This window comes from Miniopterus schreibersii, assembly GCF_964146895.1.
Source record: "Miniopterus schreibersii genome assembly, chromosome: 21".
Classification (NCBI taxonomy): domain Eukaryota; kingdom Metazoa; phylum Chordata; class Mammalia; order Chiroptera; family Miniopteridae; genus Miniopterus; species Miniopterus schreibersii.
Window position 1 is genome coordinate 8,310,274 of NC_138123.1, and position 18,574 is coordinate 8,328,847.

The 18,574-nt window shown below is 49.4% G+C and overlaps 1 protein-coding gene across 1 annotated transcript in view; it reads left to right on the forward strand.

The window, feature by feature from the left end:
* LOC308550305 (kinesin-like protein KIF28P) overlaps positions 1–18,479 on the forward strand; it is a gene marked incomplete at its 5' end in the record, with an annotated part of 33,192 nt that extends 14,713 nt beyond the window's left edge. Inside the window, 17 exons of the mRNA XM_081123986.1 lie at positions 197–308; positions 1,198–1,265; positions 1,690–1,799; positions 3,085–3,176; positions 4,453–4,543; positions 5,517–5,571; positions 5,704–5,827; positions 6,931–7,075; positions 7,907–8,025; positions 8,545–8,652; positions 10,904–11,178; positions 12,795–12,929; positions 13,678–13,844; positions 14,071–14,165; positions 14,424–14,597; positions 14,820–15,002; positions 18,007–18,479. Of these exons, the coding sequence (XP_080980112.1) occupies positions 197–308; positions 1,198–1,265; positions 1,690–1,799; positions 3,085–3,176; positions 4,453–4,543; positions 5,517–5,571; positions 5,704–5,827; positions 6,931–7,075; positions 7,907–8,025; positions 8,545–8,652; positions 10,904–11,178; positions 12,795–12,929; positions 13,678–13,844; positions 14,071–14,165; positions 14,424–14,597; positions 14,820–15,002; positions 18,007–18,183 (2,230 nt within the window). The 3' untranslated portion in view covers positions 18,184–18,479. The remainder of the gene's footprint in view (positions 1–196; positions 309–1,197; positions 1,266–1,689; positions 1,800–3,084; positions 3,177–4,452; positions 4,544–5,516; positions 5,572–5,703; positions 5,828–6,930; positions 7,076–7,906; positions 8,026–8,544; positions 8,653–10,903; positions 11,179–12,794; positions 12,930–13,677; positions 13,845–14,070; positions 14,166–14,423; positions 14,598–14,819; positions 15,003–18,006) is intronic.
* Between the last annotated feature and the right edge of the window lie 95 nt (positions 18,480–18,574).

The window sequence follows — 18,574 nt, forward strand, 5'->3', positions numbered from 1 at the left end:
GCATCGCTAAGTAAAATGGGAGGCAGGGGAAGACAAATGCCTATGATTTCACTCGTATGTGGAATCTAAAGGACAAAATGAATGCCATCAGTCGTGTCTCAGACCTCTGAGGTCAGGGAGGGGTGGGGAGCCCCCTTCCCGACTGTCCCCGGGGAGGCACGTGTTTCATGTGTTGCTGTGTCGCCCTCCCTTGCAGCGCCCTGGCCGAGGCAGCCGCGGGGAAGAGGGTCCTGCACGTTCCCTACCGAGACTCCGTGCTGACCAAGCTGCTCCAGGCCGCTCTGGGCGGGAACAGCAGGACCGCGCTGGTAAAGGGCTTCCCCACAGCCTTTACGTTTTTAAATATAGATCTTTATTGGTTTCAGAGAGAGGAAGGGAGAGGGAGAGAGAGAGAGAAACATCAATGATGAGAGTCATGGATCGGCTGCCTCCTGTGCGCCCCCTGCTGGGGATCGAGCCCCCAACCCAGGCCTGTGCCCTGACCGGGAATCAAACCACGATCTCCTGGGTCCTAGGTCAATGCTCAACCGCTGAGCCACACCGGCCGGGCGTTCCTACAGCCCTTTAGACTGATTCAGCTATTACGTTGTTGTTAAAATCATTCTCCTCACAGCACTAATATAGCACTTGGCATTGCCACTTCCCATTCTTACAGATTACCTCCTGACTCCCGGAGGGAGCTCTCTCTGCCAGTGTCCAAAGAATCTCTACATTGCTGATTTCAACCTTTTCTTTCTTTCTGTAGTTCTCAGGTTCTCTACAAGGAACCTATATTACTTTTATTATCAGGGGGAAACGAATTAATTTAAAAATAACAATGTCATATTATTCTGAATCGGCGGTCATTTCACGGCAAGACTGGAAATGAATTGGACTGTTAGGTGTGCAAGGCAGATGTTCACTCGAGAGAGTGGCTGACTCCTGTCGTCTCAGCAAAAGACTCCTGACTCTTTATTACGGAATGTTGGCCAAGGGGGTGCAATGGGGAATGTGCTCAGTTAGGGTGCGGAAGGGTCCAAACTGGGCAAACTCTGCCTCCAGCCTTGTCCCGGCCTCAAGGCTGCTCAGTTCCCTGAGTGGTGAAGTTTGAACAACCCTGTAAATTACACGATGTTCTATGAATGTTACTATGTAAGATCAACAGTAACAATAAAACCTACATAAAAAGCAAAACCTGAAAGAGATTTTTTTTTGCAGATAGCAGCCATAAGTCCAGCTGACATCTGCTATGAGGAAACGTTATCAACATTACGATATGCTGAAAGGTACGTTTATGAATATTTATTGCCCAGATTTAAGTTCTAAATCTGGCAAACTCTTCTAGTACCTTTAATGGGTTGGCATTTTGGGAAAGGCCTCAAGAGAAGGCAGATCGAAATGATTCGTAAGAGAAGAGAGGAAATAAAAGGAAATAGAATTGGGGACTCAGGGACCTCTTGTGCCTGTCACTGTCACTGTCACTCCAGTTCTGGGTGGAGGGGGAACCCTGGGCTCAAATCCACGGGAGGGAGCGCGGATGCCAATCCCAAATCGGCTAGTTACCTGTCTCCCTGTGGTTTCCTGTTAGTCAGCATGGAATCTGCGATCACCTGGGGCCGAAAGGCTCCCGCTTCGACCCTTTGAGATCAGAGCATGCCCAGTGCCAAGGGGCCCGGGGCCTGAGTGTGTCCTTCTCTTTGTCCTTAAAAGGGCTAAAAAGGTCCGGAACAGAGCTGTGGTCAACACCTCGACACTGACGAGAGAGTCGAGGGCGGAGAACAGCAGGCTGCTGCTCGGAAGCGGAAACTCCAGAATGGCAGGTAAACTGAGTCCCGAGTCTAAGCCAGCAGCCAGAGGGCGCCCTCGGGGCCTTGTCCAGGACATTTGGGCCCTGACTTTGAAAAAAAATAAATAAATTTGGGTATAAATGTAAATTCACATGCAGTTGTAAGAAATTATGTCCCTGCCCTCTAAATGGTCATTTTAGTCTATTTATTGCCATTTTTATTTCGAGTCCATTGCTTCTACTGGGACATTTTCCTCACGAGAGCTGGACCGAGGCCATTTGACGTTTATTATGTTGATGGCCTCATGTTATGTGATGTTTCAAGTGACGTTTGAAGCTCAAGAAGCGTTAGCAGCAGGGCCCTCTCCTAGGACAGCTCAGCCCTTGGCTGCGCATTAGAGTCACCTGGTGACTGGGCAAGTCCCCCTCAAAGTGCCCCAGGTGCCTCCACTGTGCCATTAGCGAGAACCGACCGCAGCTGCGAGTCAAGCCCTTGGCTTTCCGTTGGCAGCATGGGGTGTTTATCTATAATCTTAGGCCCCTTCATAGCTTAGAACGAGAGGGGTAAAAAACGCAAAATATACAACGAAGTGAGATTGGTACAAACCTTCAGCATTAAAACAGTGTTACCGTGAGTCCAAAACCTCCCGTGCCCAGCGCTCAGGCCCGTCACTACCCCGCCTCGGGGCCTAGTCGACTCCCCAGCGGGGTTCGCTTGCTCCAGAGGGACTCTCAGTGCTACCAGCCGAACACAGCCCTGCACACGAGGGCACACCCTCGCCCCTCACTGTCCAGCTCAGAGGGCAGGCGGGCCCCACCTGGCACACCCTTGGCTCCCAGCATCCTGACTCGCTAGGGCTCCGGCCCCAACAAAGCACTTTCTGAATTCGAGCCCAGCCCAGGCCTGGCTGTGCCTGGTCACAGATCTCTGTACCATCCAAAACTGGACACGCTTGACCTAAATAGAGCACCTCATTCATTGCTCATCGGCACAGTCACAGACCCAGAGACAGGTCATTTTTCCCGGGTCCCCGGGCCCTGGAGGGATTCCCCGTAACCATGGTATCACAAGCCAGCCCGGATGAAAAACAGAACATGGAGCTTCACGCCTCCTCCTAGCAGGGCTCCTTGCTTTAGTTTCCTCGGATTTAAAAGGTGACAGTACTTTGCAGAACTTACCCAGGGACGTCCTCTCCGCGGGGCGGTGCAGGCCGGTCCCCACTCCTGCTGAGAGCCCCGCGCGGGGCTGAGGAGGAGCCTGGCCGCAGCCTCCCGCCCCAGCTGCTGCTTAAATACCCCCCCCCCCCCCCCCCCCGCAGCGCCGCGGGCCCGTCTGCACCAACTGAGCTGGGCCCGCCGGCTGGAGCGGGCTCGGGAAGACTGGCAGCTGCGCCACGCGGCCATCGCCCAGGTGAGCGTCACCCGCCCCGGGGGTGCCGTCCCTGTCCCCGTCAACGCCGCACCCCCATAGACCTTCTCCCCAAAGCCACAGGCTCCGACCAAACCCCGCGGGGTGGTGGGAGGGAACCAGGCCTGGCCTCTGAAGGCCCACAAAGCCCAGAAGAGACGTGAGCTCTGGAGGCGGGAGTGGAGTGAGGTGGGGGGTGGCACCAGGAGGCCACGTCAAGTTAGGGTGCAAGGATTCTAGGGGTTTGGGCACAACATGGGGTGCACGCAGAAGCCACACGCACCATTAAAGTAACAGTCCACGTAAGGGGCAGCCAGGTTTTTTGACCCTTAGCGGCAAGGGCCCGTGGGAGTCAGAGCGCAGGGACACAGGATCTTGTGTTCTGCGTGGACTGCAAAATGGGAATAATTTTTACCCTCTTTACTCTTTCTTTTTTAAAAAAAATATGTCTTTATTGATTTCAGAGAGAAGAAGGGAGAGGGAGAGAGAGAGGAACATCAATGATGAGAGAGTCATTGATTGGCTGCCTCTCGCACGCCCCCTACGGGGGATGGAGCCCGCAACCCGGGCATGTGCCCTGAGTAGGATTCGAACCCCGACCCCCTGGATCCTAGGTCAATGCTCAACCTCTGAGCCACGCCGGCTGGGTTACCCTCGTTACTGTTTATCAGAACTTCAAGATTCAGAAGCAGCCCTTGTGCCTGGATAGTTTATTCCAGTTCTGTTTGATTATCAATCCCCCAGACGCACAATGTCAATCAATCAATACCCTATCAAAGAATGACCGTGCATTTAGGTCACCAGGAGAGGGCAGTGTGACACCCACATTGCCAACGTCTGCTTATCTGACCTGGCAGCAGGACTTGGGGGAAGAGATTTGGGTAGCAGCTAAGTGGAGGCCCAGGGGAGGATTACCCAGGTTGAGCACCAGAGGGGGGACGCCTGGGGGTGCCAGCAGCCTGAAGGAAAGGGTGAAGGTCAAGTCAAAGTGGACGGGACAATGCGAGGGCCGCTGGGAAGGGGGAGAGAGTTGGAAACTGGCTGCGCTTTGGAACAGCCCTTGTCCAGATGAGCTCAGGCCCCTGACCGCCGACCTGCTGAGGGTCTCGCCCCTGCTGTCAGGGGAGCCCCCAGCCCCACCCGGCTTCCTCCCCTCGGTTTGCCTCACAGTTGATTTGACAAGATGCATGGACAGGTGGCTTTGATGAGAGGTGGACAGGGAGGAACATTGCTCTCTTGAGGGGTCTGGTGACCTGGGCCCTCTCCACTTTTCCCCCAGGAGCAGCAGATGCTGAAGACCCTCCCCCACCTCCTCAACGTCAATGAGGACCCGCAGCTCACGGGGGTCCTCAAGTACTCCATTCAGGCTGGTACTCACCCATGGACTCGCCTTCCTGCCCCACGAGCATGTTCCCTTTCTTTTTCTTATTGTGGTAAAATACACATAATAGAAACTTCCCCGAGTTAGCCACCTCTAGGTATGTAGTTCAGTGGATTAAGTGTGTTCACATGGTTGTGCAGCCAGCAGCCATCACACCCACCCGTCTCCAGAACTGTCTCATCTTCCCAGACTGAAACTCTGCACCCATGAAATACCAGCTCCCCGTTTCTCTGCCACCCCCAGCCCCGGAAGCCACCATTTTTCTTTCTGTCTCTGAACTTGCCTACTCTCGGTACCCCTCTAAGTGGAATTATACAGCATTTGTCCATTTCTGACTGCACATTTCACTTAGCATAATGTTCTCAAGGTCCAGCCATGTTGTAGCATGTGTCAGAATTGCCCTCCTTTTCAAGGCTGCATAATATTCCCTTGTATGTGTAGACCACGTTTTGTTACCCATTCATCCACTGGGAAATGGCACCAGAATTCAAGGAGTATCTGGTTTCCCCCGCCCTAGCCCTGCGACCCCCTAGACAGGAGGGACACATGCAGGATGGCAGAGGGGCTGGGAAGAGGGGGTCAGCCCCAGGGAGACCTGGGTGGTGCTTTCAGCTCTGGGCAGAAATGGCCTCGCAGACCAGGACCTTCCCTGTGGCCGGGCTTCAATGCGTCTCCTGAGGCCCAGACTCAATAGCTCCTCCTCCAGAATTTCTATGAAGAGTGTGGAACTTTCAAAAAGTTAGGAATCCCCACCCCCAACAGAAAAAAAGGCAGAAAGTATAATTATCCCGAAGGTAAGGTGATGTCCAAGCACCTTTGTGATTAAAAATCTCAGTGGAAAAATCCATCCCTGCACGTGATCCTATCGATAGGACAGGAAATGGCTCTTCCCAAACATCAGACATGTGAACTGGAGGTGAAACCCTGAAACAATTTGAAAATAAGTTACCCTCACTTCTCAGGTTCGTGTGATGCTGGCCGGGCTGCTTCAAACGCCATCCCTCTCCAAGGCCTGGGGTACGTTTCCACGAGCGTTAGAGAACTGTGACCCCCTCAATCCGAGGAGCCTCGGAATTCTCCCAGTCACCCCCAGGCCGGGATGCTAAAATCATAATTTTTTTGGTCACTTAGACAAACTTGTCCTTTTAGAATTGCAGATAAACACGCTTCCTTCACAAATCTGGATGGAAAAGTGACAGTCACTCCACACGGCAAATGCAAGGTTGTTGTTAACGGGGTGCCCGTCACGACCAAGACGAAGCTGCAGCATTTGGTAAACTTCCCTGCGGCCCCTAGATTTCCTAAGTCAGAGCAGAGAGAGTGCTGGAGTGGGGGCAGGGCAGGGCTGGGGGCCTGACCCCCTCGTCTCCCTCTGCTGCGGTGGCAGGGTCACAGCTGGGGAGTCGGGGGGTCTGCTATTAACTCCATGTGTGTTCTTAGGAGGCCCCTTCACCTCTTTGACCCTCACCTATAAACCAGAGTGAGGCGTAAACGAAACGATCACCAAGACCCCGCCTAACCCTAACATTTATGACATTTTAGATTTTTTAAAAAGCCTGCCATTGAGAGGGACCGTGCAGCAACTTGAGCTATGACCGTCTCTTTGAGCTATGAGCTCCATCACCTCCCCACCACCCCAGCCCAGTGCCCAGCACCACTGGGCTCCTCCAGCTTCCCTACAGCCCAACCCCCTGCCCAATCCATTCTCCACACTGGAACCAGAGAGCCTTTTAGACAAGCAAATTGGATTAGGCCACTCCCTTCTGGAAATCCTGGGTCACAGCCCTTTTAGGACGCCTGCGTGAGCTGCCTCCATCTCCCCATCTCCTCGGGCCTCATCGCTCTGAATGTGCTTCTCCTGGTCCCACTTTTGGTAGCTCAAAACATCCCAGACCCTGTTCTGCAGCGGCCTTCTCTGCCTCCCCTAAACTTCTCACCCTTAAAGTCTCACCTTCAGCGGTACACCTTAGAAGAGAACTTCTCCAATCCCCAGTGTGATCAGGCCCCCTTGCATACTCTGCAGAAGCACTGCTCTCCCCCTTCAAGCATCTCTCACAGGTTATTGATTATTAACATTGTTCATTAGTCTATAAAGTCCTGGAGGGGAGGGATTCGGTCTGTTTGGTCCCCACTGATTCCCAGTGCCCGATGGGGAGTCAGTGCCCCATGTAGAATAAAGGAAGAAATAAATGAAAGCATGCACACAATAGCAAGATGCCACCCCTTCCCTCCTCATTTATGGGTCTCTTCCCAAAGCTGGGCTGGTTGCAGGGCCTTGGCCCTCCTGGAGAAGGCTGACCTCACCCCCTCTGGCCTCCAGAGGGAGGGTCCTGTGAGGTCAGCATTGTCCCTCTGAGCTGACCCTCTCTTCCCTAGGACCGGATTATTTTGGGATCCAACAGTGCCTACCTCTACGTCGGGTTTCCTTCAGAGCGAGGCAGTGAGGACTTGAGCCGGTTTGATTATGACTTTTTCCAGCTGGAGAGAGCAGCTGCAGAGGGAGTGAGCGTGGACAAGCTCGGTGAGCAGCCTGGGCCCTGACTTCTGGCATTTTCCATGGGCCGATCGGAAAGCAACTGTCTTCTTGATAGCTACTTGCTCCCTTGGTCCAGCTGCCTTTTTGATATCTCTGCTTGCATGTCCCAAAGGTATCTCAACCTGAAAGTGTCTGAAATAGAGCTCTTGGTTCCCCACTCATTCCAGGCCCAGGATTTACCATCTTGGCAAACTTCTCAAGTCAAAAACCTTCTCCATCCAGTCTGCCTTTTCTGTGTCCCCTGTGCCACCATTTCAGGGCAAGCCACCACCTTCTTTTGTCTGAACAGTGTAGTCACCTCCTAACTTATCAGATCATAATACTTTTCAGGCAGAAAAATATTCATTAATTTCTCGATGTTGTGAGCATCAAATTCAAACTCCTTTCCATGGTGTTGAAGGCCCTCTATGATCTACTACACACTTTCTCTTCAATCTTATCTCACACCACTCTCTCCTCACCTCACTTTGGACATTACTGGCCTCCTTTCTGCTTTTCAAACACTGGAACCACCTTGGGTCAAGGATCCTGCAACCAGGGTCAAGGATCCTGCAACCAAGAATGGGGACCAGAGGCAGAGAGCCTCCTGTCACGAGGCTGCCACCATGCATGGGTTGAGAGGAGCAACTACTTAAGCAAAAGCCAGGCAGTGTCTCTTTCCCCAGTTAATTACTTTTTAATCACACGTTTGTAATTTTAAAATGTAAATATTTGATGAATATTTGAATGAACCAGTGAGCATGTCTGTTTCTTCATGGCCAAAAAGTAGCCCAGAACGAGAGCCTGACCTTCCCTTCCACCCTGATTCTCTCCCAGGCGCGGGGAGCGGTGGCGATGGGCAAGCGGACCCCAGTGTCCTGGCTGTGTTCCAGGACTACATCAAGCTGATGCCCCTGGTCGCAGAAGCGAATCAAATGAGTGAAGAGCTGAGGAAGGTAAGAGCCAGACAGTGGTTCAATGTCAGGTCCGGAAAGGGCCTCGGAGAACAGGGCCGAGCCCCCTTAGCAGCAGAATCTCGGCCAGTGCCCAGGCCTTCCCAGTCCCAGCCCCTAGTGTCCCTCTTCCACCTCTGGCCAACCACGACCACTACAGCCCCCAGGATGCCAGACCAGCACAAGCCCACCATAACCACCCACCCTGACTGGCTCCAGGGGGGCCTCTGCGCAGGCTTCTTGATGGCTTCTGTGCCACAGAGAAGACCTAGACTGGGGCTAGCTCCCTGGTGACACAGGACCCCAGTCATCAGGAAGCTCGCCAGAGGTGTAATCACTTCGGTAAGGCCTGCAAGTGTCAGCTCCAGGACACTGCTGAGGGACTCCGGTGCTTCGTCCCACCTCGTGGTGGGAATCCCAAGAAAGAGGAGTTGGACCACCTTCTGTGCAGAGACTGAGAAGGACATGGCAGAGATGCTCATAAACGTCGGATTGTTTCGTGAGAGGTGTTTCTCTTACCAGGGACTTAAAATGGAATTGAAAGTGAAGAATTTAGCATCGTCAGATTCCAGGGGCTACGACCTACAGAAAGAGGTCATGGTGAAGGTGACCAACCAAAGGACTCGCGAGGTGAGGCTGCCTCTGGGGCAGGCGTGAGGCTCCCAGGGGCTCCCGAGGAGCTTTCCCGGGGACAAGGTTCGTTTCACCAGCTACGGCCTGTGGGGACGCGGCGAAGGGGCCAGGTGTGCTCCGAGTGTGAGCTGGATTCTGGGGGACAGGCTGTGGGAGAGGACACCCCTCCTCCGTGTTTCCCCTCCTGGGCCCCTTTATCACACAGCAAAGTCCTGGGATCTTTCCTAACCACCGGCACCGAGCACCGTCTGTTTATTTTTAACATGACTTTAGAAGCAGAAATGAGCCTGAAAGTTTATCTAACTGATAATAGTGTCCACGTGCATGTGAGTGTGTGGGGGGGTGTGTGCACACGTGCGTGCTTTTGAAGGCTAAACGACAAGGCTGGTGGAGAGCAGCAGTAGTCCAGGTACAGACACAAGTGGCACTTACGGTGGTCGATCTTGTAAATGTTCACCCTTGGACCACGTGGACCAGGGATGTCACCGCAGCTCCTGGGAGGAGGCAGCGTTGTCCAGAGGCAGTTACGGCAAATTCAGGAACAAGCCAGGGCCCTGGGAGGCGGGGGAGGGTTTTCGAAACTGGAAATGCTGCCAACCTGAAGTTACTTGGCAGCAGCGCCCGCCCAGCAGCTGTTGGCTCAGGGAGTCTGAGTGCCAGGCCTGCAGGCCCCCAGCAGAGGAACCCCAGCCTGTCCTGCAGAGCCTCTCTGTCCCGCCAAGGAAAACGTCACTCTCACCTGTCACAGGGCCTGGGGCCTGATAGCACAGTAAGGAGGCAGTGGACTGGTTTCATTATCTGGGTTCCCATTGTCTTAGCTCTCTAGCCTTTAAAAGCCCACACTGACTAGCGTCCCTGCTGTCCTCTGCCACCCATAATATGTGCCACAGCCAGGTTCTGCTTTAGTCTTTCTGGTGCCTCTGGGGGACGAGTCCTATGTTCCCCACGTCACTCCCGGCAAACAGAGAAAGAAGGAAGCCTTTGCAGTGCCTGGAGAAGGTCCATTTTACAGAGATTCACAGCCCTGGAAAGAATGTCTCATCTGTCACTTTTTTGTTATTTTTCAAGTTGCTCAGAGGAGGAATTTCTAGTTTTACCTGGTAATCACTTCTTTATTTTTTTTAATTTCATTTTTTTATCTTTATTGTTGAGAGTATTTACAGATGTCCCCCCTTTCCCCCATTGACCCCTTCTATCCCCGCCCCCCCCAAGGCCTTCACCACACTATTGTTTGTGCCGTGGGTTATGCATTTAGATTCTTTCGTTAATCTCTCCCCCCCCACCCACCCCCATCCCCACCTTCCCTCTGAGATTTATCAGTCTGTTCCATGCTTCAGTGTCACTAAGTCTATTTTGTTCATCAGTTTTGGTAACGACTTCTGATGTGACACTTATGGTCAAGAAATGTTCTATCTAACTGGAACCCCTTATTCTGAGACGTAGGCTTTGGTCCCCTCTCTCAGTAGCCCGTTTGGATAGAGGCCCTGCCCCTCACCTAGTGAAGGGGCAGACAGTGGCAGGCTATTGTCCTGGGTTTCCTGCTCACTGGCTGTGAGCACATATACTTCCTATAGTTCTGCAGGGTAGAGGTCCAACACAGATCTTACTGGGTTAAAAGTAAGGTGTGGGCTGGGCTGTTTTGCTTTCTGGAGGCTTGAGGGAGAATCTTTTCAGGCTCCTAGAGGCCACCAGCGTTCCTTGGCTCGTGGCCATCTCCCTCCATCGTCTAAGTCAGCCAGGTAGCATCTCTCTGACCTTGCTTCTGCCACATTGCTCTTTCTCTGACCCTCTTTTCGGCTTTCCTTTCCCATGTTTAAGGCCCATGTGATTACATCGAGCCTACCTGGATAATGCAAGCTAATCTCCCTGTTTTAAGGTCCTTAATCAGTAAACTTAATTCCCCTTTGCCATGTAAGGTGACACAGTCACAGGTTCTGGAGACTGAGACATGGACATCTTTGAGGGCCACTGTTCTATGTACCACAAGCGCCAAAGCTTCATTTCTCCTGGGAGAGTTCTAACTCCATCATCTCCTCTAAGTCATTTCCTGGGCCCCAGCAATGCTGGAGTAACAGGTCGGGAAGGACCATGGTGTTCTTGAAGGACCTCACCAAAGCTAAGTCTGATAAGTGTCATGTGGTCTTGGGTACCCAAAACCCAGCCCATCCATGCTGGGGAGAATCATGGAAACGAACTGTGAGAGCAGCAGATGAAATCAAATATTGGTGACCTCCTTCTGTGTTTCCAGGTGTGGATTTGGTCGAAAGCCAAGTTTATCAACAGGAAATTCCTAATGGAGGAACTTTACCAGCGCTTTCTAGATGGAGAAGGCAGCCACGTGGCCCAGGAAGACGACCCTTTCTGGGACCCTGTTGAGGCCGTCCACCTGGGCTCGGCCCACATCTGGCTCCAGCCGCTTGCCTACTGCATGACGCTGGAGGAGCAGGTGGAGTTTCTGAACTGCGACGGGCTGGAGGAGGCGGTGCTGCACGTCCACCTCACCCCCTGCTCCCCGACAGGACAGTGGGTATCTCCTCTCCCCTTGCCTAGTTCTGGGTCTGTCGCACGGAGAAAACTCAAGCAAGCCCGAGTGCTCCTGGAGGGGGTGGCCAACTTGGTGTCCCAAAGAGGTCATTCATGAGACAGTGAGCTCACTCATTTAAGATTTGACCTCCTTAAATCTGATATTTGCCATGGCAACCAAACCAGCTGACCTGGAATATTTGAAATCCATGTCCAGCAGCAGCCGAGCAGCTCAGCACTGCCCTGGGGAAGTGCCATGAGGAAGACATCCTGCAGAGGCGGCAGGAGGAGCTTTGGTTGAGAACCAAAGACCTGGGTTGATTCCCCGTAATGGGCCCCCGGAGCCAAGCGTGGCACCTGCAAGGTCTGGCATCCGCCGCCTGCAGTGTGCCCTTTCCCACGCTGGAGGCCCTGCCCTGCCCCCCCGATCAGGCCCAAGAGCCAGCAGCTCGCCCCTTCTCCATCCTTGGCACGGGCTCGGATCATTTCTTTGCTCCCTTTCTCAAGGCAGGGACTGGGGTGTCTGTTTCCGTGTCTGGCCTCACTCTAGGCTGTTATCAGCCCTTCCCGTGGGCACAGGCTTTGTTTGAACTCTGCTCCATCACCTGAGGCATCGCCTGTTTTCTCTCTTTAGGCCATAGGCAGTTTAGGCAGTTTCTTTATAAAAGTGAAAGCCTCTTAGCAAATCTAAGCAGAGAGGCTGGCAAGGGTTCTGGGTCCTTGCACACCCAATGCCATCTTTTTGTCTTGCTGAACAAACAGGCTCAAGAAGGGAGCAAGAGCCCTGCCGGGCGTGGCTCAGTGGTTGAGCATCGACCTCTGGTCCCGATCAAGGTTCAGTTACCCGGTCGGGGCACATGCCCGGGTTGCGGGCTTGATCCCGTGGGGGGCTTGCAGGAGGCAGCCGATCAATGACTCTCTCATCATTGATGTTTCTCTCTCTCTCCCTCTCTCTGAAATCAATATATATTTAAAAAAAAAAAAGGCAGCAAGAGAACCTCAGTCCTGTGACTCAGAGACCAAGCCATCGACTGTCTTTACTGGGACTAAGCAATTTTCCGGTCATTTGACTACCTCAGGCTTCCAGGCTGCCCGATGGTTGTATTTCCCATCGCGAAACAATAAGGTGGAATCCTAGTTTATAGGTGTCAGTCTCTGAGTGGTTGATATGGGAGAGGTCCCCTGTTGGGAAGCTTTCCAAATTGGTTTCTGAGCTTGTAGGCCTGGGGCTGACTCTGAAGAGTTCAGCAAGGAAAATGGTCTCTCGAGAGGGTGCACCTGGGCAGCCAGCTATTTCCCTGGGTGGCAGCCCCTCTGTCCCATTGGGAACCCACCTAGACCTTCACCGCCAGTTTAACAACCACATCTGGGTGCATGTTACGTGAAACTGTTAGATTCCTGTCTCCTCCTTGCAAAGGTCCATATCTTACCTTGAAGTACCGGCATAGAGTGGGCTCTGTCTCGAGTGAATTCTACAGCTGGCGATCATGCCTGGTCTCCCTTCGGTGAACTTGGCCACCTCTTAAGGAGTCCATAGAATTCCCTTTGACACCACCACCCTAACTTGCTTGGGCCCAGGCGAACCTGTGACCGATGTTCCCCTCTTCTGTTCCTAGAGCACGTGGTGAGGAGGACGTCGTTATTGACCCTCTGGAGCTGCTGGGCAAGAGGATGGATTTCCAGATTCGCATTGTGCGGTGCCTTGGCGCCAAGTGGCTAAAGGAAGACGCAGGGCGGGGCATTCAGATGGGGTACCAGCCTGCTCCACAGAGCTGCTGTGCACAAACCACACACTCAAGTTCATTTTTTTAAAAAATATATTTTTATTGATTTGAGAGAGAGGAAGGGAGAGGGAAACATCAATGCTGAGAAAGTGTCGATCGGTTGCCTCCTGCACGCCCCCTGCTGGGGATGGAGCTGGCAACCTGGGCATGTGCCCTGGCCGGGACTCAAACCTCAAATCTCCTGGATCATGGGTCCGCTGGCCGGACCCCACTCAAGTTTTAAAAATGAGTTTATCGTGAAATTTTCTTAAGTTTCTCTGCTTGCTCAGCCCCCAAATGACTATTAACCATCTATTTAATAGAAAGAGAAGCACGTCCCTCCAGGTCCATGGACTGTGATCAGTGTGTACTGATCCTTCTACGTGACTGAAGTGGTAGAGTCAGAAATTTTAATTATAGAAAAGAACATCCAGTATAATTACATTATCTAAGTAGAATGGTGGTTTTTTTACTTGGAAACAAAAGGACTGTGTCACAATATATCAGAAGTACCAGATCTGTTTAAACTAATTAGGCTAAGAGAATAGTATCAAAAGATAAATAAAGAAAGGGCGACTTTGTGGAATAGCCAAGGTGCTGGAGGCAGTGATCATGAGACTCAGTTATGTGTCATCTTTTTATCAACTAACCAGTGCAGACTAGACTATAATTCTTTGCCTCATCTGATCCTTTTCTTTACAAATGTGTCCCTTCTGGTTTTATGTTCCTTTCTCAGGTACAGAATTTACGATCATCCACACACTTTATATACGAAGCCTGTATGGAAAATTGTGAATCCCCAAATCGAAGAGTCTGTCCAATTTACAGCCCTAAATGCATCTCAGGAGTTTCTGAATTATTTACAGACAAATGCTCTCCTTGTTGACTTATGGGGTCTTCAAGGTACCAAGTTTACTTCCCCTCTGCATGGGGCATTCTTCAATCAGGTATCACGTCAGTACACACAAGTATAGTCTAGGTCTTGACAGCAGTGGCCAAGAGCCATGTTCCCCTGGGTCCCTGGATTCTAGTCCACAGGCGATTACACGGTTTAACATCTCCTTACATAACTCTGGGGCTGGACAACTGAAATGCTTCTTTCCTTGATGGTGTCTCCCTCGCACTACAGAGGGCTGTGCTGAACTGAGCTGCTCACAGCAGGACCCTGAGGGCCACATCATGGTGGACACCAAGAAAATTTCTACTGTGATGGATATAGGCCAGGTGTGTACATTTATGTGATAATAAGATGGATGTCATAGATAACTAGAAAATCTCAGATGACAGCTGCTTGAGTATCATCAATGTTCCTTCCCCTTAACAAATGTTTTCTTGATTGATTCTGTGCACCCTGAGGGGCTTAAATCCTGCTCACTGTTCCTTGCCCCCCCCAGTCCAGTGTTCATGTAGTAGTAAAAATTGTGAGTCTCAAAAGATATGTAAACAATCCATGAAAAGGCTAAAGTAACATATTTTTTATAGACTCCATCAAACCAGATATCAGAACTTTATCTGAAGCTGCTCAAGTTAGAACAGGAGACGGAACTGCTCAGAAACATTAACAGAGCCCTCAGAGAGGAAAATGTGTTTCTCAAAGAATCACTTGAGAAAATTGGTTCTAGTCAACAAGGTGAGAGGCCACTTAAGACTTATTTAGCTTCTCTCTAAGCTCCTACATTTCGATGCGAGTCTGTCTAAGAAATGAGCTTTTCAATCAGTTAATCCATATCTTGTTTCATTAAAAAAGGCACTCCAATTGGTGCCTGATAAATGCTGATACAGCAGAATGCCATCAAGATAAGTAAAAACAGGAATACCTCAATAAATAAATACATAAATAAGTAAATGCTCTCTTTTCTTTCTACCTCAGCACATAAGCCGCCTAATACCTTGAGGATAAATGGGATGACAGCACAATTGTCAGCAGCCAGAGAGATGAACCATGTGTGCACCCAGCAAGCCGGTTATGACAGAGAATTTGCTAAAGCTATTAAGGTGTTCTACCAAAGCATGAACATGGCACGAGGGCAGTTTCTCAAATTGAGACATTGTAAGCCTCCTGTAAGTAACCAGAATCCTGGGAGCAATAGAATCCATCACATTAAGATATTTTAGGAGAAAAATCATGATTGCTTCAATAGAGGCAGAAAAGGCACATGATAAAATTCAGTGACCTGCCATAATAAAAACTAAGCAAACTAGGAATGAATGAACTTTCCTTAATCTGATAAAGGCATATTAAACAAACACTTAGCAAGCATTATGCTTACTGGTGAATCAGTGAAAGCTTCCCTTCACATCAGGAAGAAGTCAGGGATGCCAGCTCTCTTCGCTAACATTGTACTTTGGGTTCCAGCCAGCACAGCATGCCAAGAAAGACAAGGTATAAAGATTGGAAAGGGAAAAAAGCAGTAACAATATAGCATACATTTATGTGATACTTACTAAGTGCTTTACAGTTACTAACTCAATTCTCACAACAACCTGATAAGGTAGGTACTATTATTAGCCATATTTCACAGTGGGTGGATCTAAGGCAGAGAAGTAAAGTAACTGGTGTAGGGATTCACAACTAGTAAATAGCAGTGCCAACCTCCAAACCTAGCCAGGGATGCTCCACAGTGTATACTCTTTCCCACTATACCGGGCTGCCTGTTACTATTCCCAGATGACATATTTATGTAAACAGAAAATTCAAACGAATTTATAAATGAATAGAATTACAAAGTTTCTAGACGCAAAAAAATCACTACTTAAAAAATTAACTACATTAGAATAGCACCAAGCAGAAAACATTTTATTTTTTTATTTTTTAATCTTTACCCAAGGAGTAGGATATTTGTCCATTGATTTTTAGAGAGAGTGGAAGGAACTGGGAAGGGGAGAGAGGGAGGGGGAGAGGAGAAACACCGATGTGAAAGCAGCACATCCGTTGGCTGCCTCCTACACGTGCCCCAACCACAACAGGGATCAGATTGAACCTGCAACCCAGGCATGTGCCCTTGACTGAGAACCAAACCTGTGGCCTTCTGGTGCACAGACTGATGCTCTAACCAGTGAGCCACGCCAGCCAGGGCAAGCAGAAAACATTTTAATAAAAGATACCACTTATAAATGCATAAAATATAGGAAGTACACTAAGTCCTCACTTAATGTTGTCTATAGGTTCTGGGACGTTAAGTGAAACAATGTACTATATTGAAACCAATTTTACCCTAGGCTACTGGATATAAATAAGAGTTAAGTTCTACATCATCTCACCAACATTAATAAACAAGAGTTAAGTTCCTACAGCATCTCACCAACATTATAAATTCAGTTTCCAACAGAAACTCTCACACACTGCTGGAAGGAGTATAAATTGGTATAACCATTTAAAAAACTGTCTGCCATTTACCTAATGTAAGCTGAGGATGCATCTACCCTAGAAGCCTGTAAGTCAACTCTTCTCCACTGAATAAACTGATTCTGCAGAGAATTTAGCCCTAATGACCTGAGGCAGATTCTCAAAGTGTGCTTCCCCAACTAGCAGCTTTAGCATCTTTGGGGAGCATGCAAATTCCAGGGCACCATCCAGACCTACTGAATCAGAATCTCTGGGTGGGGCCCTGTGATCTGTTTTAACAGGCCCTCCAAGATGATTCTGCCTTAAACCAAAGTTTGAGAACCTCCTCACTGAGGCATCCAATGTATGTAAGGAATTAATTTCTTTCTTACATATTTAGAATTGTACTAGTTATATAGCATTTTTGAGAGAGCTGAAAAAAGTCACTCAAATCATTTTCTGTGGTGTGGTTCAGATGACAGACCAGCCAGAAAACTGCAGAAACCTTTACATATGTGCACCAGCTGTTCTTAACATCATCTTCCAATTTGGCCCCCAACTGGACACATCCTAATGGACATTCACAGAAGACACGTAAATTACGGCACCTGCTACACTGAAATGCTGCACTGCCGTGAAATGAACGACAGCCACATGCAACGGGGAATCTCACCACCAATACTTCTGATTGAAACTTTCAAGTCACAAAATATGCCATTCAGTATGATTCCATAAATGGTCAAAAGACAGGCAAAATTTACTGTTTAGGGTGGCAAGAAAAAGATGATCACCCGAGTCAAGCTAGTGGTTGCTTCTCAGGGAGAGGGTGTGGGTGTAACCAGGAGGCAAAGTTCTTTCATGAGCTGGTGTGTGCACTTTAAATTCCTGTGCATACATTCTGGGTACTCTTCTGTATGTATATCTCACAATTCAAAAGAAAAACTGGTTAGATGAAGGACACTCTAAACAAAGTTAAAAATAAAGCCAGAGCCTGGGAGAATCTATTTGCATTACTTATCATCAAAGATTAGTATCCAAAATATATAAACAATTATTTTTAAAATAAAATAAAAAAAGATGGCACGTTGAAAAACATTGGAAAAAATGGCCAAAGTGCCTGAGCAGGCATTTGATTAACAATCAGAGAAACAGAAAACAAAACAAGATGCCATGATCTGTCCTCTGGGCTTCCCCATCTTAGTGAACATTGTCACCATCTCCTTCACCACCGGGCACTGGCACTCCAGCCCATAGATGTCCCTGCAATCAGTCCCTACTCAGGGATACCTGCTTCCATGGGGTAGGGGGTACCATCAGCCAATCCTACCAAGGGGAGAATCCCCATTCCAACATGGTCCAAATAACGTATGGGGTGGGCAAAGGTAGGTTTACAATTGTTTGTATGAAAACTAATACAATAATTAATGAATAATAATAAACTGTTTTGCATACTCACAACTGTAACCCCACTTTTGCCCACCCCTGTATATGGTTCCAGTATGAAATGTCTGACTTACCTCACCAGTGTCTCCTGCTGGCAGTAACTGAAAGACCATTCAGGTGGCCTTCCTGAAACCAAAGATGCTCCCGGGTGACTTACTGCCTCTGCCAGCCACTTTCAAATGCAGCTTTCTGGCCCAAAGGAAGAACTCACTGTGCACCCCACTCACACGCACACGTATTTTTACTCTAATGATGTAAGTCTACTGCTATCTTTTTTCTTCACTGTTTTTTTTCCAGGAAGACGACCAAATGCTTCGGCCGTTTGTACACCAACAGTCGCAAATGTTGAAGGACTTTGGGGACCGACTTGAATCCAGCTTGTGGAAACTGAAAAACGATGTAGCGCTGATAGTGAAAAGGAAGAGAGAATGTTTACTGCACAGCCAGTGGGGACACACTGATGGAAAACACTGAGCTCTGAGTTGTGAAGATGACCTGGGCAGCTAAACAGCGTAATGAATGTGGCCATCAGAGGTGAACTGTGGACTCAACACATTCAATCCACTTCCCAATTATTCAACCTATTTCTTTTTACCACTTTTAAGTAAAGCTCTTCTCCTTCATTCTGACTGAAAAGTCATGTAAAAAAGAATCCGTATCTAGGGTGAAGGTGAAGTGGGAGATGCTCTGGGGTTGGACTCCCTATGGTCAAGTCCTGCTTAAATCCATCTCTAATGAATTGTGTAGTTTGAGGCAAATGACTTCACCTCTCTAAGCCTCTCATTCCTTATGTTATACAGAAATGATAAGTTAATAAAGTAATATAAAGTCCCTAGAATAGTCCCTGGCACACAAAAACAAAAGA